This window comes from Eretmochelys imbricata, chromosome 2 (genome assembly GCF_965152235.1).
Source record: "Eretmochelys imbricata isolate rEreImb1 chromosome 2, rEreImb1.hap1, whole genome shotgun sequence".
NCBI lineage: Eukaryota > Metazoa > Chordata > Testudines > Cheloniidae > Eretmochelys > Eretmochelys imbricata.
This window is the reverse complement of record NC_135573.1, coordinates 154,835,451-154,862,980: the sequence shown is the minus strand read 5'-3', so window position 1 is coordinate 154,862,980 and position 27,530 is coordinate 154,835,451. Positions and strand designations below refer to the sequence as shown.

General features: G+C 41.1%; 1 protein-coding gene across 2 annotated transcripts in view; it reads right to left on the bottom strand.

The window, feature by feature from the left end:
* LOC144261379 (uncharacterized) overlaps positions 1–27,530 on the bottom strand; it is a 61,214-nt gene that overhangs the window by 16,491 nt on the left and 17,193 nt on the right. For both annotated transcript variants that reach the window (XM_077810856.1, XM_077810857.1), the window contains exons 4-10: positions 27,034–27,064; positions 25,311–25,370; positions 24,074–24,154; positions 23,199–23,335; positions 15,937–16,059; positions 8,903–8,945; positions 7,606–7,731 (exon numbers count right to left, since the gene is read on the bottom strand). In XM_077810856.1, the coding sequence (XP_077666982.1) occupies positions 7,606–7,731; positions 8,903–8,945; positions 15,937–16,059; positions 23,199–23,335; positions 24,074–24,154; positions 25,311–25,370; positions 27,034–27,064 (601 nt within the window). The remainder of the gene's footprint in view (positions 1–7,605; positions 7,732–8,902; positions 8,946–15,936; positions 16,060–23,198; positions 23,336–24,073; positions 24,155–25,310; positions 25,371–27,033; positions 27,065–27,530) is intronic.

Sequence of the window (27,530 nt, the reverse complement as noted above, 5' to 3'; positions counted from 1 at the left end):
CCAGAGTAGTGGGCCCCCGCCCCGCCACCCACTAGCCACTGAAGGAGCAGCCCAGCTGTGGACTGCCAAGCCGCCGCAAGGAGTGGCTGGACTCTTGTTAGAGGAGTCCCGCGGAAGGTGGGGAAACCAGATTGTGACATGGCCAGAGGGCTGTGCCACAAAGCAGACGTGGAGAGAAAGGAGCCATAACGGGTCTACAGGCAGAGGTGAGGACGGGAAAAGCACCAGCACTTGAGGGTGCACCTGCTGTAACAGAGCTTATTCCCTCCAAGTAGGAGGTGCCAGTGTGGTGAGTAAACCTGTGACAAAACCCCGTGAATTTCTGAAATTCCATTTCCTATTTGCTCAGCATGGAGAGCACACCTAGCAACTGCGCAGCTGACCATGCCTGCTCCATGCTGCAGACACGCTCCTGCCTGGACTATATAGGAGGTGGTGGATTTTCTACATCTGTGGCAAGAAGAGATTGTGCAGACACAGCTCTGATCCAGCCATAGAAATGTCAGTATCTATGAGCAGATGATTCGGGGCATGTAGGCGAGGGCTACAGGAGGGACACACAGCAGCACCACAGGTGTCAAGGCGGCAATGGAGGCTATCAGTCACTCTGGGGGAGAGTTTTTGATACCGTCTCCCACAGTATTCTTGCCAGCAAGTTAAAAAAGTATGTACTGGATGAATGGACTATAAGGTGGATTGAAAGCTGGCTAGATTGTTGGTCTCAACGGGTAGTGATCAACGGCTCGATGTCTAGTTGGCAGCCAGTATCAAGCGGAATGCCCCAGGGGTCAGTCCTGGGGCCAGTTTTGTTCAACATCTTTATTAATGATCTGGATGATGGGATGGATTGGACCCTCAGCAAGTTTGCAGACGACACTAAATTGGGGGGAGAGGTAGATAAACTGGAGGGTAGGGATAGTGTCCAGAGTGACCTAGACAAATTAGAGGATTGGGCCAAAAGAAATCTGATGAGGTTCAACAAGGACAAGTGTAGAGTTCTGCACTTAGGACAGAAGAATCCCATGCACCGCTACAGGCTGGGGACTGACTGACTAAGCAGCAGTTCTGCAGAAAAGGATCTGGGCATTATAGTGGATGAGAAGCTGGATAGGAGTCAGCAGTGTGCCCTTGTTGCCAAGAAGGCTGTCAAGGTTCCTTCCCCACTCTGAACTCTAGGGTACAGATGTGGGGACCCGCATGAAAGACCCCCTAAGCTTATTTCTACCAGCTTAGGTTAAAACTTCCCCAAGGCACAAAGTCTCTGCCCTTGGATTAGGTAAAATGCTGCCACCACCAAGTGCTTTAACAAAGAACCAGGGAAAAGGACCACTTGGAGTTCCTATTTCCCCAAAATATCCCTCCAAGACCTTACACCCCCGTTCCTGGGGAGGCTTGAGAATAAACAAGATGAGCACAAACCCCTTGGATTTTTAAGACCCAAAAAACCCAGTCAGATTCTTAAAAATCAGTACTTTATTAGAAGAACAAAAACACTAGGTAAGAGAACAACTCTGTAAGATCAGAATGGAAGATAATCTTACAGGCAGTCAGATTCAAAACATAGAGAATCCCTCTAGGCAAAACCTTAAGTTACAAAAAGACACAAAAACAGGAATACACATTTCGTCCAGCACAGCGAATTTACAAGCCAAAAACAAAGAAAACCAAAAGGCATTTTCTAGCTAGATAACTTACTAATTTTACAGGAGTTGGAGAGCTTGCATCCTTGATCTGTTCCCGGCAAAGGTATCACACAGACAGACAAAAACCTTTTCCCCCACCTCCAGATTTGAAAGTATCTTGTCCCCTCATTGCTCATTTTGGGTCAGGTGCCAGCGAGGTTACCGTAGCTTCTTAACCCTTTACAGGTGAAAGGATTTTGCCTCTGGCCAGGAGGGATTTTATAGCACTGTATACAGAAAGGTGGTTATCATTCCCTTTATATTTATGACAAAGGCTAATGGCACATTGAGCTGCATTAGTAGGAGCATTGCCAGTGGATTGAGGGAAGTGATTGTTCCCCTCTATTCGGCACTGGTGAGGCCACAACTGGAGTATTGCGCCCAGTTTTGGGCCCCCCACTACAGAAAGGATGTGGACAAATTGGAGAGAGTCCAGCAGAGGGCAACAAAAATGATTTGGGGTTTGGGGCACATGACTTACGAGGAGAGACTGAGGGAACTGGGCTTGTTTAGTCTGCGGAAGAGAAGAGTGTGTGTGTGTGTGGGGTTTGATAGCAGTCTTCACCTAGCTGAAGGGGGGTTCCAAAGAGGATGGAACTCGGCTGTTCTCAGTGGTGGCAGATGACAGAACAAGGAGCAATGGTCTCAAGTTGCAGCAGATTGGATAGTGGAGGGTGGTGAAGCACTGGAATGGGTTACCTAGGGAGGTGGTGGAATCTCCATCCTTAGAGGTTTTTAAGGCACAGCTTGACAAAGCCCTGGCTGGGATGATTTAGTTGGTGTTGGTCCTGCTTTGAGCAGGGGGTTGGACTAGATGACCCCCTAAGCTCTCTTCCAACCCTAATCTTCTATGATAAGAGCCGCAGACATGCCACTTTTTCAAAGAGCTGCATTCCATCCTCGTCCGAGACCCACCACCACTGCCATGAGCCCCACGGCTATTTCGAGAGAGCTGGATTCACAGGCCCTCAAAGTCAACAGCAAGGAGGAGGTGTTAGACAAGGAAGAGGAGAAGTATGGGGCACAGGCGACCGGGGATCCACTGGCACAGTGAACCAGGATATGTTTTTGACTCCAGAGCAGTCGAGTCAGCCCCCACAGTCCAGCATAAGTGAGCCTGATGCAGGGGAAGGAACTTCTGATAAGTATGCAATTTGCTTTGATATTGCAGGGACACATCTGTTCATTTACTCTTTTTCAACCATTTAATCTTTTTAATCAGGAAGAAGTAGTGAAATAACCAACAGAGGTAGAGTCTGCTTCTCATTCCCCTGTACAGTTAGGCCAGGGGGGGAGAGGGACTACCGATGGTTATGTGCATCAGGCTGTCCTGGGAATCCTCCATAGAGATCTGAAGGGAACTTTCGTGATGGCAATATGCAATCCCCTGCCGAAGGTTTCTGGGGAGGGCCGCCTTATCTCTTCCTCTGCAGTAGGACACTGTCCCACACCACTCAGCAGCCACCATTGCAACACACAAGCTAGCAGCATACAGACCCGGTCTGTAGCCGGACGCGTGCAGAAGCTGTTCCCTTCAGCCTCTTTTAACCTCAGGAGTGAGATATCAGCTAAAATCACCACCGCCTGTAGAAAACAGTGCCAGTTTGCAGTTCCAGGAGATCCCGCAAACCTCCGGTGCTTTGGATACTGAGCACAAAACAGAGGATCACCCTTGCTGACACAATGGACAGGGATAGAGCGGAGAGGAGAAAAGCACAGGAAAAGGAGAGAGATGTGCAGCAAGACATGCTAGCACTTCTCAAGAGGCAAACAGACATGATGGAGACTCTTGTTGATCTTCAGGTTCAACACACTGTGCTCGCTTCTCTCTGCAGTCCACAGAGAACTGCATTCTTGGACGTCCCTGCATCCCCCCCCGCAAATTTCAAATGGCATCCAGGGCTGCTGCACTACCTAGAGGTACCCTCTACACCCCAGAGGAAAGTACAGACCATCACAGCCACACATACACTGACCTGTGAGAGAGACAACTGATACGTGTGTTTGTGAAATGGAAATGACTGTTCTTTCCCCCGTATTTATAAAGTTTCATTCAGTTATAAATATGTCTTTTTGCATAGGTTTGGAATAAAAGTCTACTTATGGAAACTTAATTCAGCTTTATAAATTCACAACATATGCTGGCTGGGTCTGACATCATTCTGAGATAATAGCAATAGGTGCATTTACAATGTTCTATTACTACAAACACAGCACTCATTACAAGATTCACACTGGGCTGCAAAAAAAGCAATGCCAGGCAGAACTCACTACACCACCACACATTATTGTGGCTCACTATTAAAATGGTCCTTCAAAGCCTCCCTGAGCCATACAGTTCCCCACTGCGCTTTTCTTATAGCCCTGGTATCTGGCTGCTCAAAATCAGCAGAGAGCATACTGCAGAAATTTTTTCACCTTTGCTTCACAGATATTCTGAAGCACACACCAGGCAGCTATAATCACGTGGCTATTTTTTTCACTGAAGTCTACTCTCGTGAGTAGACAGCGCTAGCGACCTTTCAAATGGCCAGAGGCACATTCAACTGTCATTCTGCACCGGCTCGGCCTGTAGTTGAAGAGCTCCTTGCTGCTGTCGAGTTGGCCTGTGGGGGAGGGATAGCTCAGTGGTTTGAGCATTGGCCTGCTAAACCCAGGGTTGTGAGTTCAATCCTTTAGGGGGCCATTTAGGGATCTGGGGCAAAATTTGGGGATTGGTCCTGCTTCAAGCAGGGGGTTGGACTAGATGATCTCCTGAGGTCCCTTCCAACCCTAACCTTCTATGATTCTATGATTCTAAGAAACCTCTTCATCAGCCATGGGAGTAAGGGGTAGGCTGGGTTTCCCAGGATCACTGTTGGCATTTCAATATCCCCAATGGTGACCCTGTGGTCTGGAAAGGAAGTCTGTTTCAGCTTTCTTAACAGGCCTGTGTTCTTAAACGTGTGTCATACACCTTCCCCGACTAACCTGTGTTGATGTTGATAAAATGTCCCTGGTGATCCACCAGTGTTTGCAATACAATAGAAAAGTAGCCCTTTCTGTTGATGTACTCTGTGTCAGGTGCCAAAATAGGGATATGCATGCCATCTACTACCCCATCACAGTTTGGGATCCCCACTGCTGCAAAACCATCCACTCTGTCCTGCACATTGCTCAGAGTCACAGTCCTTCATAGCAGGATGCGATTAATGACCCTGCACACTTGCATCACAGCAACCCCCACGGTGGATTTCCCACCTCCAAATTGATTCCTGACTGATCAGTAGAAATCTGGCATTGAAAGCTTCCACACAGTGATTGCCACTCGCTTCTCCACTGGCATTGTAGTTCTCATTTTGGTGTTGCTGCGCCAGAGGACTTGGACAAGTGCCACAAACACTTCCAGGAATGTGGCCTCACACATCCATAAGTTCTGTAGCCACTGCTCATCATCCCATTCCTGCATAACAATTCTATCTTACCAGTCAATGTTTGTTTCTTAGGCCCAGAACTGGCACTCCACCATCTGCAGCTGCTCCATGAATGCCAACAATAACTGTGAATTGTTTCTATGTCCGACAGCAAGGCAGCCTCCAAGGAATTATCTTGTTCTGCCTAGCTCCTCTGGCAGCTCTGCAAATACTACAGGATCAGGTGCATTGTGCTTGCAATATTCATCACAACAGTGCAGAGCTATGCAGGATCCATGCTTCACATAGAGATGGCGGACACATGGGTTTACGGGACTTTTGAAAAAAGGTGTGAAACATTATGGGATGCAGATAAAATTATGGGATGGAGAAACCTGCATCATGGGACACTGAAATCATGTTCCCAATCACCCCTGTGTGACTTGTTTGCCCCCATGAGGAATTGCAAACCCTGCCCAAAACACCCCGCACTAGATGGTGGCAAGTTGCACAGTGGGTAAGCTACCCATGGTGCACTGCTCTCAGCCTCAATGCAAGGGCTGCTAGTGAGGACGTGCACCACCGACAAAAGGAGCGTAGCATGGACATGCAAAAGCAATTTAATTACTGTGACGGTGGTACGTCAACATGACTTAGGTCAACTTAATTTTGTAGTGTAGACTTACCCTAAGTTTCTTTTTCTTAATTTCATCCATTTACTCAGTCATAACTCCTTGAATCGAATAATTCTTACAAGTCTAGCTTGTAAAAGTGGGCAGAAGTATGGAGAAAACAACACATGGCTGTTCTAAGTATTTCTTCATATGAAGCTGTGATGGGGTGTCCACCCACACAGCATTAGAAGGGGTTAAGATGGCCATGCAAGCCAATTAATTTCACAGGCTTCACCTGGAGGAGGAGACAGGGAACTAACTGAGAGCAGGCTCAGCTATGCAGGAACAGGCGGGGCCTGTATAAAGCCAGGTAGCTGGCAACAGACAGGGGCTGCTGGGAAAGGCTGCAGGAAGGCAGGCAGCAGTCACTTCCTGGGAAGAGGAAGGAGAGTTTTGGAGTTGGTACACCCAGAGGGAGAAGGGGTACCAGGTGTGGTCAGAAGCAGTCCAGGGAAGGAGCAGTGAGGGCTGAGAGAGGAAGGCCCAGAACTACTGAGCTGAGGGTTCCTGGACTGGAACTTGGAGTATAGGGCAGACCAGGTTCCCCTACCAGCCACTGAGGGAATGGCACCATGGCGAGAGGGAAGACTTCTTAGTATTGCTAGGGAGAAAAGACTTTGCTACCCCAGAAAGGGAGAACACTGTGTGATCCAGCCGCAGGGCTAGAGTCACGAAGAGAACACTGCAGTTCCTGGGACAAGAGAAGCTACAGACCTGTGAGAGAGACAGAACGACAGCGTGCAAGCCACGACAGCGTGGAAGGGGGCATCAACATCAAGAGCTAATCCCCAGAGTGACCAAGAGGAGGCACCAGACTAGTGGTGAGTGGTGCAATCTGTGACAGAAGCATAGAACTTTTCCACCCATCACAGTTGCCATGGCATCACATTATTGTCACTGCAACTGTACTTGGATCTCTAAAATATACTTGACAACTTTAGCATAGAATTGAATCCATGTCAAGAAAGTCCTTCCTGCAACTGACTGACTGCCTTGATGGTCAATTTTCCTTTTGTGTGGAAAGGACCTAGCAATGACAGCTTGTTTTCTGTCCCAGAGAGTAGGAGGCTGGCTACAGTCTTCCTCCTTGTTCACATAAGCAGCAGTTGAGATACTGTCCACCATCACCAATATGTTCTTGTCATGTGCTGATAGGGTCAGCTCCCTGAAGGCATTCTGTACTGTACTGAGCTCCAGCCAATTTACGCTGTGCCCTCTGTGCCTCTTCACTTCCCCAGTCCTTAAATTGCTGAGATATTTTCCAATCTATTTAGTTTTCCACACAACAAACCCACCAAACTCATAAATATGCTGAAAGTACCTAAAGAAGCTATATATAGGCTTGGTGGAATTCAATTTTTTTAAAACATAAGTGACAGCTATCAATATTCATTTTTAAGCATTTTTTTTCATTTTTATAGATTTAAATGTTCAAAGTTGCATAACATTATGGGTTTTAAGCATTTTTTATTGCTAATTAAATTTTCATAATTGTGGCAATTATGGGATGTCAGAAAATATTTACTGACAGATGCTGAGATTCATATAGTTAGAGTTTTATAACCATTAAAACACAAATTGGCAAACATCACACGTCAAAGCATACGAAATAAAAATCCTTAAATCAAACAAGTTTTCAAGTAACATTTTTCTTACTTTGTCTATCTGTAAATTTCAACTTTTATAAATCGAAATATTTTTTATCAGTTTGTGTATGTGGTGAAATCAACATTCACTGACATTTATCAAAAATCTAATCCTTCCAAGCCAAGCTATATATCCCATAGGTGGTATGAATTTACAAAGGTTAACACTGCATTATAAAGTTATTTTTTAAAACATGTTTAAATCTCTGACCTTGAGAAGGTAGACTTTGAGTAGAAACTGTGATCTGTTTATCCTTATCAACATCACTTTCTGCCTTTCCTTCATTGCTAGCTGAAGCATACAGACGTTGAACCTTAGCTTTTGAATGGTAGCCATCTGTAAGGTAGTCAAGAAAAACATGCCTGAAATGCACTTAGATTAACATTTTCTGTTTATTAGGGAAGGTTCAAAGTTGCTCATTTGTAAGCATCTAAAGCTACATTTAAAGTGTTTCAGCTAAATAAATTTCTTCCTTTGTTACACAACTTATTTTTACATACTTAATATTAATACATTGCTAAACATTCTTATTTATACCACTGTATAGTTCGTGTAATCTGTAAATTCAGTACAAAAAAAACCCCTTATCAAGTTAACAGAATTCCTTGTGCATTTAAAAATTCAATAGTTTCAACCAAGCAACCCTGTATGTAATCTTTGGTTGGAATCTAGGCTGATGATATTTTGGTTTCTGCTGAATCATCTACACAAAATGGACAAACACACTAACCAAAAACTCACAGACCTCAAGAGACTAGAAACCCAAAACAGTGGTTCCCAAACTGTTGTCTGTGGCCAATCAATTTGTGGCCAAACCGTTGTCTGTAGCCAATTACATTTACTGGTAATATGAAGAGCTGACAGGCCACATGGTGCTGGCTCTCCTCATAGTCTCCACTTGTTAAATTGCAGTAAAAGACAGATGCTTATATGGCATAATAAGTGTAATTGCTGAAGTTGCTCCAAGGATTTTTTTTGCAAATTCAGTAAGGAAGGAAGGTAGTCCATGTTATCATTATCGGACAAGAGGTAATCCATGAGACTGTTAAGTAGTAGTTCACACTATGAAAAAGCTTGAGAGCCCTTGATCTAGACTGACATTAATCCAGTTTAATTTCCAGTGGATAACTTTTTCTTCAATAGGCTGAAAGTGACTATTAGGTCCCCTATATACAACTGCTCTTTTTGCTCAACTACTCTAAGGTCTGGTCTCCACACAAACTTGCATCAAAATAACTAAACTGGTTTTAATTCATACCTTTTGTTATTTCTGTACAAGTCTGTGTGTGAACACTTATTTTGGAACAACAGTGTCCTATTTCAATTTTGCTTATGTCAGTTTTTCACTCAGCATCTCGCAAGTCTAGACATGTAGCAAACATCAGTAACACATTCCAAACTACCAAACAACTCTAGCAGTGCATGCTCAGGCAAAACTCCCTTTGAAGTCAATAGACCGTGCACCCAAGTCAAGATTGAAGGATTTAAACATACAGAGAACACTTACATTCTTGCCATTTTCTCTTCATAACAGGAGGATCCGTTACAACCTAAACATGAAGCCCATTTATGTTAGCAAAACCTTTTAAACACACATTTGGTTAAACATCTAACTAACCAACCTAATTAAAATATTTATTTTTAAAGAGACGTTGTCAGTGCATTTACCATCCCTGACAGCAGAGCCAAACTGAAGTCCAGCTCTCAGGATACCAGTTATGTATTTCCCATTGCAATACATACATGCTGGAGGTAGGAAAACTAGGGAAAGTGGATGCAGATATTAGACTCACAGTAAACAAACCAGTGGATTTATTGGTTAGTCTCTAAGGTGCCACTAGTACTCCTTTTCTTTTTGCGAATACAGACTAACACGGCTGCTACTCTGAAACCAGTGGATTTAAGTGATTCGTGCACCTGCTTTGTTTTTGAAAACTTATTTCCTACAACAACAAGGTGCAGGAACAGCAGAGAATCTTAAAGGAGACATAGACATCTCCCACAAAATAAAGAATTACTTACTGCTATGCTCAAACAAATGAAGGTTACCTACTTATAACCAGGTTTCAGAGTAACAGCCGTGTTAGTCTGTATTCGCAAAAAGAAAAGGAGTACTTGTGGCACCTTACAGACTAACCAATTTATTTGAGCATGAGCTTTCGTGAGCTACAGCTCACTTAATCGGATGCATACTGTGGAAACTGCAGAAGACATTATATACACAGAGACCATGAAACAATACCTCCTCCCACCCCACTCTCCTGCTGGTAATAGCTTATCTAAAGTGATCATCAAGTTGGGCCATTTCCAGCACAAATCCAGGTTTTCTCACCCCCCCACCCCCATACACACACAAACTCACTCTCCTGCTCGTAACAGCTCATCCAAAGTGACCACTCTCCCTACAATGTGCATGATAATCAAGGTGGGCCATTTCCAGCACAAATCCAAGTTTAATCAGAACGTCGGGGCGGGGGGGAGGGAAGAGAGAAAAAAAACAAGGGGAAATAGGCTACCTTGCATAATGAATAATCAAGGTGGGCCATTTCCAGCATAAATCCAAGTTTAACCAGAACGTCGGGGGGGGGGGGGGAGGGGGTAGAAAAAAAACAAGGGGAAATAGGCTACCTATAATGAAGTCATTATGCAAGGTAGCCTATTTCCCCTTGTTTTTTTCTACCCCCCTCCCCCGACGTTCTGGTTAAACTTGGATTTATGCTGGAAATGGCCCACCTTGATTATCATGCACATTGTAAGGAGAGTGGTCAGTTTGGATGAGCTATTGCCAGCAGGAGAGTGAGTTTGTGTGTGGGGGGGGGGGGGTGAGAAAACCTGGATTTGTGCTGGAAATGGCCCACCTTGATTATCATGCACATTGTAGGGAGAGTGGTCACTTTGGATGAGCTATTACCAGTAGGAGAGTGAGTTTGTGGGGGGGGGAGGAGAGGGGGGAGGGTGAGAAAACCTGGATTTGTGCTGGAAATGGCCCACTTGATGATCACTTTAGATAAGCTATTACCAGCAGGAGAGTGGGGTGGGAGGAGGTATTGTTTCATGGTCTCTGTGTATATAATGTCTTCTGCAGTTTCCACAGTATGCATCCGATGAAGTGAGCTGTAGCTCACGAAAGCTCATGCTCAAATAAATTGGTTAGTCTCTAAGGTGCCACAAGTACTCCTTTTCTTTCTACTTGTAACCAGAGTTCTTAGAGATGGACTCCACATATTCCCTTTCATGGGATGCACCAGCCACATGCAGCTCGGATGGAGGAATCTAATTAGCAGTATTCAGTGTTGTAGCCATGTTGGTCCCAGGATATCAGACAGACAAGGTGGGTGACAAACTTCTGTTGGTCAGAGAGACAAGCTTTCAAACTTACACAGAACTCTTCTGAATAAGAGCTGTGTGTAAGCTCAAAAGCTCATCTCTGACCAACAGAAGTTGGTCCAATAAAATATATTATTTCACTCACCTTGTCTCTCTAATCAACAGCATCCATTAGAGGATTCACGCACCACTCCTCCCATCGCATATCCATTCCTGAATGTTCAAGGGACCTCAGCTCCTACCCACAACTTGCTCAATTCTATGTTATACTTAAGACTATGTTATACTCTTCAAATGACAAATATGGTACCTTTCACTGGTAAGCAAATAAAGTACAAAAAGATGGCTTTAGAGGTATATCTTTGGGGAGAGCACCTTCTGTGCAAGACAAATGTAACAGCACTAACTGCACTGGACTGCTCTTCAGAGACTGGTATCATATAGAACCTCTTTCCTGTATCATATTAATAAACATGATTTGCACTGGTTATATGATCTCTTGAGTATATTTCAAAATAAACCGAAGTGCAGTCAAGCAACTGACTTCAATTTATCAACAGATGCAATGAGATCTAACTGTGCTGTCCCCAACATGTGAATATTTCCTGTATCACATGGTTGTCCACTTGAGCTCTCCCTAACTGGTCTGTCAGATTGTCGTTCTTCTGATCTAGGTATATCACTATGGGATATATCTTATGGAGGATGCATCATTCCCACAACCTCATCATCTCTTGACATTGTTGAGAAGAGTGTGCACCTCCTTGCTTCTTCAAGTAAAACGTTCCAGAGGTATTGTCTGTGGTCACCTGAACTACTTTGGGCACTGAAAGCATTCATGCCTCACCTTCCACACACTGAATTGCTCTGCATTCCAGTTAGTTTAAATGTAATCTTTTCTTCAGGGAATTCTTACATACTCGAGCCATGAGCTTGCCGCATTGAGTGTGCCAAACTATATAAGATACATCTGTAGTCACTGTTGCAGATAGAAGAGGAGGGCTGAATGGTACACCCCAGCAGACATTCTGGGGCTTGGATTCACCAATCTAGGAACACCACCACGTGTCTGGGAATGAGAAGTTTTCAGTTCATATTGTCTGTGCCTTGTCTGTAATTGGCCAATAACCAGTGCTGTATTATTCTTAATTTGAAACAAGCAAATGGGGTGACATATGTTGTAGAAGCTACCATTCCCATAAATTGGAGATAAGAGTACAATTTGAGAGGGTACCTGGGGAAGAGTTTCTATGGAGAATGTCATACACTGGAATCGCATACCGTTCCTCTATGCTCCTTTTCTCTGCTACAGTCTGTTCCGGTGAGCTCCTTTTCTTCCGAAGTTCTTCATTCTCCAGATCCGATCAGGGAGGCACCATCAGATCTGACTGATGAATTTACACTTGTACCATGATAAATAGTTGCATAAGAGGATTGGAACCGTTACATGAATCCAAGATCACCTTCCATGCCTCCTTCTGTCTTGACAACTAGGTCCTTTGGATTTTTTGATTTCATCATCGGATCCAAGTCCCTGGAAACTGGGGTTATATCTGGATCTGGTGATGCTGTGTGGACTTTCAGCTATATTTCCAGTCTTTACGCAATGGTGCGCTATTCAGTTTCAACATAACAGATTCAGAGGAGGTTCTAATTTGTAGATTGGCTTTTCTCACAAAGTCCTTTTCCACTGAAATCTCTCTCTTCCTAGATTTTTGATGCCTAAGCTTAGGATCTTGTCTAAGGAACTTCTTAGAAGTCTGAGCCGATGATGGGAGGTGGAAGCAGGGGGTGTCAATGAAGACATCTAATATGACGTTTAGCCTTGTCCCTCAATACATCTCGTGACAAGGCTGGTCTATGCCAGTTTTTGGTGTCAATCACATTATCTAATCAAGTAAGCTTCACTTGCAAGCTCCTCTTGAAGGAGTACTGCTTGCAGACTATTTTAATCTGTCTTTCTTAGTTCTCAAGGTAAAAGTGCTGCAGATAGCACATCTGGAGATTAAACGTCCTTCTCTGAGGCAGCATGGAGCGATGCATGCACATCCAATGTTCAGAAAACTGAAGAGCAGGAGGCACACTGTTTAAAACATGTTTCTTGACCTTTGGATTTGCCATAATCACAGGCCAAAGCCAAAGCCTCAACACTACTATACTATCTCCTAACTTACTTACTGATATTGTAAAACTTATTCTTAGTAACTCTAAAACATAACTTCCATCTAAAATTAACAATTAGTAAGTAACTAAGCATTATCTAATGGTAAGATCGAGGCACAAAGTCTGGAGCGGTTCTTTATCTCACAGCTGGTGGTTGAAATACCACACCCCCTTTTATAACTTCACCCCTAGACTATTCAGGAACAGGGCTGGGGCAAGGCATGGCCAGGCACATGAGCGCTCCAACGGACACTGCTAGTTAAGTTTCACCATCTGAGCCGCAGGCAGCCAGTGCATCCTGTGAGAGGGAAAACGTAGACACCACTTGAAGGACAAGAAGAATTACAAGTAAAATATACAATCTAGAGTCTCTGAATGAACTGGATTAAGTAGGCCTGCACGAAAACAACTTGGCAGTTGTGCTCTTTCCAGCAAAATTCCATACATACAAACATTTTCTACGTTACAGTTTCAGTCAGACATTTTATAGGGGAAAGTCAACAATTAGAAACAAGAGCAACTCAAATTGAGGATTCAATGAATAATTCCTCCTATTCCCTTTTTGCTTGTCGAAATAAGGTTAATTGATGCAATGATTTACTTTTCAGACCAAATCAGCTCTTCATGGATACCACTAAGAGTGCGGACTAATTTTCAGTAAGTTCGTAGTACACATTTGCTGAATGGATATGTGTAAATCTGTGATTTGTGCATGCATGTGGCTAGACAGACTTGTGGCAAATCAGGGATTTGCATGCAAACATTTTAATATCACATATGCAAACATATCCCATTTCTGTTCACCTCTAACCTTATCCTGCATTATTTCTTTAGATTTTGGTCTCCACTCCAGAGGACTCTCATACAAAATTCTGGGTGCCTTTGACATATATTTAAAAACTCTAGACTGTAGGAGATATAAAGTAAAAATCAACTTAAGCAGTACTTCATCCCACCACCATACCATGCCTCATTTAATCACAAGTCATGTGACCAATGCAGCTTAAAACACATGCCATACTTCCACAAATTCCACCCTCAACTGCCTCCACCAAAGGTTGTTCAAATAGATGGGCTTTGCAGTATGCCCACCAAGCCAACAAAGTCACACTTTTTCAGAGCCTGGGGAGCAGAACATTTCAAAGGAAAGGAGCCAGCATCCCTTTGCCTTTTATAAAAAAAGGGGATCAAGCTCCTGTGCTGATCACAACTGTGACAGTATTGCACAGGGAGAAAGGTTGTCTCTCTCAATGAAGCAGGTCCAACACAGTTTATATCACCCCACACCTTAAAACTCCATCTGAAAACTAATAGACTACCAATGCAAATTTTGGAGAACTGTTAACAGATGCTGCCATCAAGAAGTACTACTTAACAAGCAGGCTGCGGCATTCTGAACCAGTTTAAGTTAGTTTAAGATAGATTTAAGATGTAGCCCCACATAGAGTACACTGCAATAATCAAGTTTCAAGGTGACAAAGGCACGTAGTAAAGTAGCAAGGTACACATCCAAGACAAACAGCTGCAATCACCTGGCCAGACAGATGGCAAAAAACATTCTTGTACACTGCTGCAATGTGATCCTCCAACAGCAAAAGGGGATCCAATATCACCCCAGATTGAGATGTCACAAAGGTGCTTCCCCCAATCTACCAGCATCACCTCAGTCTGAACTGTCTGGACTGAATTTCAGCCACCTTGCTCTCATCCATTACCCAATTTCTCTGAAACACCAAGCTAGACGTTTTTTAGCACTGGCTGGATCAAGTGGAATGGATATAAGCAGCTCAGTGTCATCAGCATACTGAACACATAATAGGACAGTCTTCTTCATTAATCTTCCTAGCAGCCCCATATACATGTTGAACAGAAGAGGAGACAAGATGGAAGCCTAAGGAACTCCATAAAACAGTGCCCTTAGGATGTAGGAACCATTGCCTCACGCCAGTCTCTAGGAACACTCTGCAAGGAAAGAACTGTACCAAAGGCTATTGCTGGTAGACCTAACAATATCAGCATGCACAGTTGGTTTTAATTCAGCACCAAGAAGAGATAATCTACTAATGCTACCAGTACTGATTATGTCCCATTGTCAGGTCTGTGGCAAGATACAAGGTATCTAGGTACTTAGCATTTGTCTTGCCACTACCTTCTCTATAATTATACCCAGAAATGGAAGAGGTACTACTGGCCTATAATTAACCTAAAATAGTTGGTTTCCTTGGTAAAAACCTGCAACAGTTTTCCTAAGAGAAGTCAGCACTTGCCCTCCCTAATGGAGGCAGTGAATCTCCACCAGTAATGGAGCCAGCGAGGTCACTGGTACAAACAACAGGTTGTGGGAGGAAATCTTCCCAACACTTTCAGTACCTCAATGAGTGTCACTGGCCTAAATTCAACCACAGTGTAGCATGTTACAACATGATGACAATATAGCCATTAATATAAATATTGGTTAGAATGTTGTATTCTATTTGCTCATGTGCATGGGATACTTCAGAACAGTTATGAAGATTTATGGCAAGCAATCAAAGCACCTCGATAAGAATAAGTAAATTTTCTTGCCATATGTAAAATATATTTTTGTTTGAACAGTAGCATGTGAAAGTTATGCTACCTAATTGCAATAGTGCATAAGATGCAGAAATTTCAGTGCCGTGGTATTCTTTTTCCTGTAAAATTTATATTGTTCATGACAGCATGTTTCTCACTTTTGCTGAAACAGGGAAACTCCCCATTCTCCGTTTTACTAGCTAAAGGAAGACTGACCAATATACATTTTTGTTATAGTGTACTACAAGGTGATTAATATAACTTCTGTGAACTTTTGAAGGGGCATACACTTATATAAAAAAAACTGATTTTGCATGCTCAACAGTAAACAACAGAAAACTGGACCCAAAATAACATTTTAAGAATGAACAGAGCATTTATAACATAGGCAGTAATTTACAAAGTTAGTAAGAGGGTTGGGTCTACCATCCCATAAATGAAAGATATCAGTATTTTTTATAAACATATAGACATTGAACTTTTTTTTTAAAAAATTACCTTTATTTGTTTTCTTCCCTCCTTCTTTTCAATAACTGCAGCAACTTGTTTAAGCCTTCTGTTCAGTTCTGAGCCTCGACCTCTAATTTCATCAGATTCCACTATCTCAGGATAATGCTGTGTCTAGAAATAAAAATGCCACCCACTCTATTAATCCAGACTTTCTTAATGATAAAATACAGTGTCAAATATCCTTTTTCTCCCCTCTGGCAATACAAGCAGTTATGTACAATACAGTTTCTATTTTTTTCTATTTGGATGTAATTATAAGCAAAAATCAGAAGCAATGACTACCAGTGAAGGAAAGCTACGTCATTAGTTAGAGTGGTAGTCTGGGAGTCAGGATACCCAAATTCAATTCCCTACTCTGCCACAGACTTCTCATTGACCTTGTGCCTGTTCCTCATCTGTAAAATGAGGATAATAGTATTTTCCCTACCTTACAAGAGCATTGTGAAGATAAAAGACTGTGAGGTGCTCAGATACTACAGCAATGAGTACTTTATCTAGTTACAGTTGCCATGCCCAACCCTCCTTTTTCAACTGTTTATAATTGACAACTATCTACTATTTAAATCTAAATAAAAAAATAACCCTTTCAGGCTAAATCTTCCACACTTAGACTCTGCCTCAAATTATTTTTTAGTCTGAGCAAATACAGCGTATATGCTTCTGAAAATGAGTTCAGTGAGAAATACAGAGTTTTGCCAAACTTAAAAAAAAGACCATCTTTTTAAAAAATAGCTGTAGCAATTCAGAGATTTGAAAGTGGAAAAGTCCTGAAGTTATAGCTGCCCTTTTCCCTGGGAAAATCTTTTCAGATTTGGGTAGATTATAAATCAGGCAAAAATCGCCATTTGCACATGGACAACAGAACTTTTTCAACACATTTTAAGAAAACAAAGCTGGATTATAATTTTCTATTTTCTAACATAGATAATAAAAGCAGAATTTTTACACCATGAGAAATTGATGATTTACTGAGAAACTACGCTTTAAACAGTGGAAAGAAAATTCTTCAAGGCCTGTGAAGTGCAAAGCATCAAACAAACCCATAAACCTTTTAAATGTGCTACTGACCCCTAGGCATGCCGACAGCAGCAAAATTACCTTTATTATGACTGCACCTATCAAGTGTATTCACTTGGGTGCTGAAATTTACAGATCTTTGCCAAATCTCTGAACAATTTATCAATATATAAAAAGCGGGGGGGGGGGGGAAGAGAATCTATGTTACACAATTGGTTTTTCCTTCTGAATCACCTGCAAAGATAACAAAAATTCTCTAAAATCAATTCTAATAAGAGTGCGGAATTCTCATGATTTGTCTCATTGAAAAAGTCTGGAACAAAGACTAATTTCTTCTAGCATCCCCAAGCATTTAAGGGCAGCATTACCCTTAAGACTAGAATAAGGGTTTTGGACATGGTGGATAAAAAAATAATTTTAAAAAAAATAATAAATTTTTGCATTTAAAATAAATAAGATTTAAAAAAACAAACATTGAAAATTAAATTTGAAATTGACAACCTACGTTAAGGCCTAAATTTACCATAATCTATTACAAATCATTTATATTAAATACAAAAATAATATTAAGCAATACATTTGGTTCCAAGTTTTAAAGAAAGTTATACCAGTGAACTGGTGGAAGTCACTGGCTAAGCACCTAGAACCAGAGTTTGTTGAAGTGCTAAACTAGCTTTTAAGAGTAGGAGTCTTTTCTGCAATTACAGAGGTAATATTGTCTTCATTCCAGTTTATTCAACTCATTCAGTTCAAAGTTAAGAAACCATTTGGGAGCTGAAAAAGCAGTAATGTGAGAATGACATCTACTAGTTCTAAAAATCTAGAGGGACACGGTGACCAGAAAATTAGTTCAATTCACTAAATACTACAGATAATACTTTAATAAATGTTAGTTTGAAATGCAAAGCATATATTGATAAACTTTTTTCTCTTATTTATCCAGCATATTAAAAGTACTTTTTAAGAAAAAATGTAAATGCTTGTTTTGTGCATTTTAATTAAACATGACTTTCCATCCAAATAGAGCTTGACACCAATTACACATAAATTAATCATCTAGTAAATCAGAAATGCAACATTCACCATTTTCTAACATAAAATGTAAAAACGATTTGAATAACTTGATCTGAATAAACATAAATCAAGCTATGTAATTACTTAAATAAATATATAGTGTAACTTCCTGATAAGAAAAAAGTTTAGTGTGAAGGTGATTGGTTACAAATCAACATGCTTTAATGGTTACCAACCAATAGGAATCAATCTTTCTTTAAGTGGAAAAAAATAAAAAGTATAAATGCAAATAATATTTAAATCAATTATTTAAAGCAAGATTTCCTGTTTACTGATTTAAATCACTGTAAAAATTGATTTAAAATCAATCTAGCCTGGCTTTGGAATTATCATCTTCTGCTTAAATACCCTGTATTTTGTACATCAAACTTTCCATTCCATCATTCAGTAGTTGTGTTCTCCTATGCACAAAGGACCACAGTAATCACTCTTTAAGTCTTTTATTATGGTTTTACTAGGAACAACTGTCTAGGTTATATGCCCCAAGGTTAACCCTAAATGGTGGGTAGGGTTCACGATAGCTTGAATAATAAGCCAGTACTCCTTAAATATTTTATGTTAAGGAAATAGCCAGTTCTGAGAAGGTCATTCCACCCATTGGGAGCATGTCATGAATCCACATGAAACCAAAGTAACCCTTCTAAAATTTCAGAGCGGTAGCCATGTTAGTCTGTAGCAGCAAAAAAAAAACAAACGAAGAGTATTTGTAGCACATTAAAGAGTAACAAATTTATTTGGACATAAGCTTTCATGGGGTAAAACCCATTACATCGGATGCATGCAATGTAAAATACAGTAGGAAGATATATATACACACAGAATATGAAAAAATGGGTGTTGCCATACCAACTGTAACGAGACTAATCAGTTAAGGGGAGCTATTACCAGCAGGAGAGGAAAAAACCCTTTTGTAGTGATAATCAAGGTGGGCCATTTCCAGCAGTTGACTAGAATGTGTGAGGAACAGTGGGGGGGGGGGGAATAATCGTGGGGACACAGTTTTACTTTGTGTAATGACACATCCACTCCCAGTCTTTATTCAAGCCTAAGTTAATGGTGTCCAGTTTGCAAATTAATTCCAATTCAGCAGTCTCTCGTTGGAGTCTGTTTTTGAAGTTTTTTTGTTGTAATATTGCGACTTTTAGGTCTGTAATCGAGTGACCAGCGAGACTGAAGTATTCTCCGACTGGTTTTTGAACGTTATAATTCTTGACATCTGATTTGTGTCCACGTATTCTTTTACGTAGAGACTGTCCAGTTTGACCTATGTACATGGCAGAGGGGCATTGCTGGCACATGATGGCATATATCACATTGGTAGATGTGCAGGTGAAAGAGCCTCTGATAGTGTGGCTGATGTGATTAGGCCCTATGATGGTGTCCCCTGAATAGATATGTGGACACTGTTGGCAACGGCTTTGTTGCAAGGATAGGTTCCTGGGTTAGTGGTTTTGTTGTGCAGTGTGTGGTTGCTGGTGAGTATCTGCTTCAGGTTGGGGGGCTGTCTGTAAGCAAGGACTGGCCTGTCTCCCAAGATCTGTGAGAATGATGGGTTGTCCTTCAGAATAGGTTGTAGATCCTTGATGATGCACTGGAGAGGTTTTAGTTGGGGGCTGAAGGTGATGGCTAGTGGTGTTCAGTTATTTTCTTTGTTGGGCCTGTCCTGTAGTAGGTGACTTCTGGGTACTCTTCTGGCTCTGTCAATCTCTTTCTTCACTTCAACAGGAGGGTATTGTAGTTGTAAGAATCCTTGATAGAGATCTTGTAGGTGTTTGTCTCTGTCTGAGGGGTTGGAGCAAATGCGGTTGTATTGTAGAGCTTGGCTGTAGACAATGGATCGTGTGGTGTGGTCTGGATGAAAGCTGGAGGCATATAGGTAAGAATAGCAGTCCGTAGGTTTCTGGTATAGGGTGGTGCTTATGTGACCATCGCTTATTAGCACTGTAGTGTCCAGGAAGTGGATCTCTTGTGTGGACTGGTCCCCACTGAGGTTGATGGTGGGATGGAAATTGTTGAAATCATGGTGGAATTCCTCAAGGGCTTCTTTTCCATGGGTCCAGATGATGAAGATGTCATCAATGTAGGGCAAGTAGAGTAGGGGCATTAGGAGACAAGAGCTGAGGAAGCTCTCCCCACTGTATTTTCCACTGTATGCATCCAATGAAGTGAGCTGTAGCTCACGAAAGCTTATGCTCAAATAAATTTGTTAGTCTCTAAGGTGGCACAAGTACTCCTTTTCTTTTTGCCGATACAGACTAACACGGCTGCTACTCTGAAACCTATCAGTTGGTTTGGCAACACCCATTTTTTCATGTTCTCTGTGTATATATATATCTTCCACTGTGTTTTACACTGCATGCGTTGCTTCTAAGATTGACTTGCCAACAAGAAGAGTGGCTCTCAATGTATCTCACATCCCCCAGCAGGAATCTGAGCAGCCCAACTTCACAGATCATCCTTTAATGTCAGACAGATTTCTGACAGCCAGCAACCCCACTGGAAAATGGAAAAACTGCCAGAGGTCACTAATGTAGCTTCATAGGAGAGACAACTGTTAAGCACACCACTTCTCTGCTACCTCTTTTATCTTGATCCAAGTCTACTTGAGTTATACTCCTGAAGATGTAAAGACAACTTTTCAAAGTTACATTTAGAATGGGCTGTGTATTCTAAATTATTTTAAGAAACAAGCTGTGATTTTTTAAAAATTTTATTTAAATTAATTTCAATTTCAGATTTCAGCAACATGATAGCGATCTGAATAGATTCTTGGATCTTTTTAAAGAGCTGTCCACATCCAGCTAGAGGAACACTATTTCGCATTTGTGGAAAAACACCACTACAACATGCATGCTCTTCATAAAAGTATGCAAAGAGCTGATACCAATCCAAAAAGCAACATCTGAAATGATGGTGCTTATTTCCTACTAGAAGTACTTTATTCAATACAGCTCTTCATGACTCAGGGAAACTGAACCATGTATCCTGTTTTAGTGTTAGTTCTCATTTTGGCCATTACTGCCTCCACTAAACTCATGCAAGGAAGATGTAAACAATATTTGATATTGTCCCCCTTATTATTCAGAATTATGCTTCACTTTCTGATTTAACTTCAATAAGATAGCTAGCTGCTCTCCTTTCACTACAGGATCTTGTAGGGCCTACAGCTCCAGGAACTCCATTACATCCTCCTAGGAATTTTTATCCTTCTCATGAAGTTAAAGCTCAAATCCTCTGAGAAAATTTTTTCTTCCTCGGCCTTTGTGAGCTGCATATTGATTACTAAGGGACCACTCCTCTAGACAGCACTGACTTGAGAACTGCATTCCTTTCCATCATGCACTCAAAATCTCAAGATGCTGAGTGCCATATGGAAATCTGGGCATGTTGATTTTTTGCCAGCGTTTGTGACAATATCCCCTTGTACCAATGAAGAAGTTCCATACAGTAGTGCAGTAGTAAAATGTTTTGAAGGAACCAAAGGTTGGGCACAGCTTTCACTCCAGAGATTGGCTGCATGCAACCATATTATCACTAAGAACTGGCGTGGCACACAGAATATGCCCTGAATGCTCACTGCACCTGGCAACTGTAGTGTCAAATTAACTGAACGTACATGGTTGAAAAATGCTGCAGACCCTACATCAAATCCAAGCTGCTTTCAAGACCCTAATGATGTTTGTCCAATCTGGACTAACAAAAATAGAGCTAGTAGGAAAGAACTCAGAAATATATAAATAGGAGTCGAGCAAATAAGGTGTCAAAGGGCTGCGAAGATCTTAATCAGCAATGCAGATTTCACTCTGCATTTTGTTAGAGGCTTAACCTTCACCTCTAAATCTGAATATAGCACCAGAAGGAACATGCATCAAAAAGTCCATAACTAGTGTGGCTGTCTCAACAGATCTATTTGGCACCGATAAGTTGAAGCAGATGGACCGCTCTGAAGTGCTGCTGTGATAGAAGTATAACTGAGTTCTGAATAAAAGTTGACAGCTTCAGCAGGATCTCTATCAACAATGAACCATTATGTGACCCTGTAGCTTTCAATGACTAACTTAAGGGATGCCAAGAGTTCTTCATGGGATCTGAGAATTTAAACAGCCATCTCTGAGCAGATCCCATATCCGAGAGCATCATGATATTCCTTCAAAGCACAAAAGGCAATGCTCTGAAGTGTCCATCTTGGACTGATACAGAGTAAATTCAAGTCAGTGTTCAAAGATGGGGTAATGTCATTTGTCTGAACATATTAAGAAAAAGAGAACTCAAAAAGGACAAATTCTTGATAATTCTAAAAGTACCTTCCCATCCAAGGATGTCAAAGTGCTTTAAAAAATTTTGACTGGAAAACGGAGGTACAGCTTGCCCACTCACATGCTGTTCTAGTGGCAATGCCAGGAACACAACTCAGAATTCCTGATGCCCAATCATGTACTCTTATCATACAATGTTCTTTTAGACCTAAAATGAATATATGCTTAGAGGCACCCTGGAACAGACAGCATTTTTTCACTGTTTTGGTTCTTTTATTTTAGAAATAAAAAACAATTATAAATGATAAAAATGTAACTTTTGAAAAAAGCTTCCATTAAGGAATTATTCTATTTTTTATACTACACCTTACTGTAGTATCTGAATGCCTTCCAGTAGTGCAATTAAGCAACATGACTACACACCTGTCACATGTTGTTTGTTCTCTCATTCTCTGCCCAGACAGAGCAGCATTGTCTTGTTTTGCTAGTGTGTGTTTTTAATTATTTTCTTTATAAATATACCTGTTGCTATCTGTTTATATTACAGAAAAGCTGAGGCTTTTATTGTTGCTTTCAAGATAACTTCTTCAATCAACCAAAGAAAAGAAACTGACAATTTAGGGAGTCAGCAGCAGCTAGGAACATGTTTGCTACTGTTAGGCAAAGGAACAGCTCAGAATTTTACACCTAATAACAGTCCAGAGCATAAACCCACGTGTGTAGCTCTATTACAACTGAACTTGCCTTAGAGAAAGTGTATATACAATCATTTTATTTTTATTGGTTTAACATCCTAATGCAAATATATTTAAAATGAAAGGTGCAAGTAGAGAATTTGCCACCTAACAGTCTAACGAACACTTACTCAAAAGAAAAAAACAAACAAAAAAAACACCCACTTACCAGATATGCCAGTCTATGTTTAGAGCCATAAACATGCATGAACATGTTACTCAATCCCGTTTGACAGTGGCACAGCTGACACTCGTAGAGAACAAGGAGATTCTCTTTTGATCGGTATTCAATTATATATTCAAGTCCTGTATAGAAGAAAGATATTTTACAATTTAGTGTTTACTAAAACAATCTGCACTACATATTATTACTCAGTACACAGACGATCAACAGCCCATACAAGAAAAAGAAACTAAAGCAAGCCTTAGTGACTTATTAGGTACTAAACAAATTGGCTAAGATTTTAATAACTAGCTATTTTGAGTACCTCAATTTTTGGGCGTTAAGCTTAAGACATCTTCCTAACCACCAACCTGTGAAAATGTGCTCTAAGTTCCTCAAGTTGGGCAACAAAAACTGAGGTATTCAAAAGTCACTAGTCACTTTTGGAAAATGTAGGACAATCCTCTGCTTACCATCTCTTTCTGTGTTCCTTAGAAATAGACTCTCCTCTCCAACAAAGAGAATCTGACATGTTTGTATAAAAATGCATTTTTATATTCAAACCCATCAACTATGATATTATAATAAGAGTAATCACAGAATCACTTAGTAAAGAGTAGCTTCTAATATATACACCCTTACATTATTTGTAACCCACACTCTCAACAGATACATGTCCAACCTAATCAAGAATAAATACGAAATGAGAAGTCCAAAAACTTTCATCAGTAAGATTCACTTACACTGTACCAGCAGAACAAGTAATGGAAATTGTAAAAGATTTACCTAATTTCATACTTATGAATGTATAAATTCACTCAATCCCTCGGGAAATGTAAACATTGCTGGCATTTAATTACAGCATTTAAAAAAATGCTCACCAAGTGCAGGTTCTGAATCTTTACATGTATTAAGCTGTTCTTCCAAGGTTTGTCCTTGAAACTTCTCTGGCTCAGTTTGAACTATAAAATAAAAGCACTTTATTAAAATGTGGTTAGTTCCCTTTACCAAAGCAATAACCACCACGCACTGTGTACTGTTATATACTTAGATACTCTCTAGAGCGGTGGGAAATCTAGGAGAAGGAAGTGGTGTCCTCCACTTCAATCACGGACTTAAGTTTGCCAATAAATCCAAACCAATCCTTGCTCTGCAATGCCCTTCAGGAGGAAGGGCATTGAGCCATTTGATGTAGTGAAGCATTATCCCTGAAGTCCCACCCACTCACACTGTCTTCTCTTGCAAGGAAAATGTTGTAGAGGTACAGTAACTCCTCACTTAACACTGTAGTTATGTTCCTGAAAAATGCGACTTTAAGTGAAACGATGTTAAGCGAATCCTATTTCCCCATAAGAATGAATGTAAATGGGGGGGTCAGGTTCCAGGGAAATTTATTTTTTGCCATACAGTACAGTACTATAGCTGGGAGGTCCCCCACCTTACCCCACACAGGCACAGCCCACTGGCACTGGAGACAATGAGGCAGGCAAGGAGGCTGAAGGTGCTGTAGGCTAAGAGAAGCACATTGCGCAGCAGCAGCAGCTTCCCCTACTCTGCAAGCAGCAGGGGCGGGGAGCTCAACCCTCGGCCCGCCCACTCCACCCCATCCCCAAGCCCCCACCCTTAACCCACCTCTTCTTCCCCTGCTGCCCTTTACTCCGCATACTGCATCCTCGCTCCTCCCCCCTCCCTCCCCTGCCACCTGCCTGCAGCAATCAGCTTGCTTGCGACGTTCAGGGGGAAGTGGGGGGGAAGTGGGGAGGAGCGAGGAGACGGCGTGGCAATCAGCTGGCTTGCAACATTTATGGGGCAGGAGGGTGAGGGGAGGAGCACGGACTTGGTGCGCAGCCTCCCCCCTCCCTTCCCTGCCTCCTGCCCACGGCAATCAGCTGGTTTGCAGCGTTCGGGAATCCTCGCTCCTCCCCTTCCCTCCTGAAGGCTGCAAGCCAGCTGATTGCAACGGGCAAGAGGCAGGGGGAGGAGGGGTAATGCGCTGATCCGCGGGGTCTGTCGGCGGGCGGGAGGTGCTAACTTCTAGCATCCCTGGCTCTTGCAGGACATTAAATCATGGCACAGCTGCATGTTTGTGCACTATATTGAATAAGGAAATTAACTTACCATAATCAGGAAGTTTTATAGGTGCTTTTGCTTGGTCCCCTATTCCACCCACAGTTTTAACTAAAAAAAAAAAAATGTAAAAATTTATGAACAAAGACTGGAATGAGATCTTGAGAAGAACCCAGTCAGAAAGACTGGACATACACCATGTTTAAAGGAAACAATGCGAACTTCTTGTTGATGTGTAAAGGAACAAATTATATTACTTTAATCTCCGTGTACCAAAAGTTAAATTTTGCTGGTAATAGTTGAAGCACAAACATTCATACCAAAGAATTACAATACACCAAATTAGTGCTAGACAATTTAATAAAGAGGACAAGAAATTACAATACCAACCAAGCTGCCAATTTTACAATTAATTAAACTCATACCAAAGTATTAAATTACAGCAGAACCCAGTAATAGTGAAAATCTCCTAACGAACCCAGCTTGGAATGAGAGTCTGCTACATTAAGCTTTAAATCCAGCACTTCACACCTACTTTGAGACATTACATGATACAGAGAGGGGATTTAGAATGGGCTAGTTAATTTCATATAAAGAGCTCTCCTCTGGCATAAGGGCAGAGCACAGTGCTCCTGGTTACCCTTGTGTTCACAAGGGACTGCTTATCTACACAGGGGAATTGATGAGAACAGCTAATGTAGACAAGCCCTGAAAAACCAGACAAGATTGCAGGACAAAGAGGAAACCCTGCTGGCTTCACCCCGTCTGCAAGAAGAAGTAAAGAATGTGTATCAGAACCCTCCTTCACTGTAATCATACATTGCAGAAGTTATTTCTATTCAAAATTTAATATTTAAAAAGATTTTATTTTGCCATGCATGAAAGACTAAAATTATACAGATTTAGAACATACAGTGCATCATTTATTCATATGTAAACTGAGTTGTTCAGTCAGAAAAGGGAGCAGATTGGGGCGGGGGAAGAGCAGAGGAGTGGTAGATTATTCACAAATAAATTCTCACAGATGGCCAACCCCCTGCGTTGGGAAGAGAATTGCCACAAGTCCTCCCTGGGGTGTTCAGTGAATAGATTTGGAGCACCAAACAGGCCTTGTGATGCTTGCGTCTGAATTTGAATTCTGGTCTAACACAGAATAATGGGATAAAAGTAAGAAAAAAGAATTCCAACGTATAAAAAACAAAAACAAAAAAATGGAAAAAACTGCCCAGCGGTGAGGGGTCTATTGTGCTGTGGGAACTTTCTCCAAACAATACAACAAAAGCCCAACATCTTGGGACATAAAAAATTAAATTGAACATTTAAATTTAGACTGGAAAAAAGCACTGGAAAATACACTGTATCAAACTGTACAACTTTAGGGCCAAGGGTGTGTAAAATGACTTAAGTCTTTTCCACCTCTGAACTTTATGAAATACAATCACACTATTTTTCTGTTAAAATAATTAGCAGTGGAATAATTGAAGTTGACAATTAAATAGCTATCATTTGGTTTAATAGTTAACCCTCCACAAGTAATGAATTCAAACCTCTTCTAGCTATTTCTCTAGTGTAGACCAGGTCCTCTTATGATTAATCCCAAAATGTTACAATTCTAGTGCCCAATCCTGTACACCCCTTGCTAACACAATTAGTTACACTGACTTCTGCAGGATTGGACCTAAAATTAAAGTTCTTAAAAAGGTCACTTTCAGTTTTGTATGGATGTTTATAAAAGACATCTAACCAAAGCAAAAAGTTATACTTTAGCACTTACCAATGCCATGGGCTTTTAGAGCTTCTTCAACCTAAATTGATGAGAGAAAAACCAATTTAATGGTTTAATTTCTTAGAAATTTTACATTGCCGAAGAGATGGACAGTCAGTATTTATATAATAAACTAATTAGATTAAGGATTACACAAAAGTTGATTATTCAAAAAATTTTTCTCCAATGAATGGATCGATGGATGTCAGGGTGAATAAGAATCAATTTTTTAAAATCATAAACATTGGATTTTTTTAAATTTAAATTAAATACAGGTTTAAAAAATGAACCTATTTAAAACAGACAACCTAGGTTAAGGCCTAGACTTAAATCTATTACGATCATTGAAATTAAATACAAAAATAATATTAAGCAATATATATTTGCTACCAAGTTCTAAAGAAATCCAGACCACTGAACTACTGGAAGTCACTAGCTGAGCACCTAGAACCAGAGTTTGTTGCAATGCTAAGAAAGCTTTTAAGAGCAGGAGCCTCTTCTGCAGT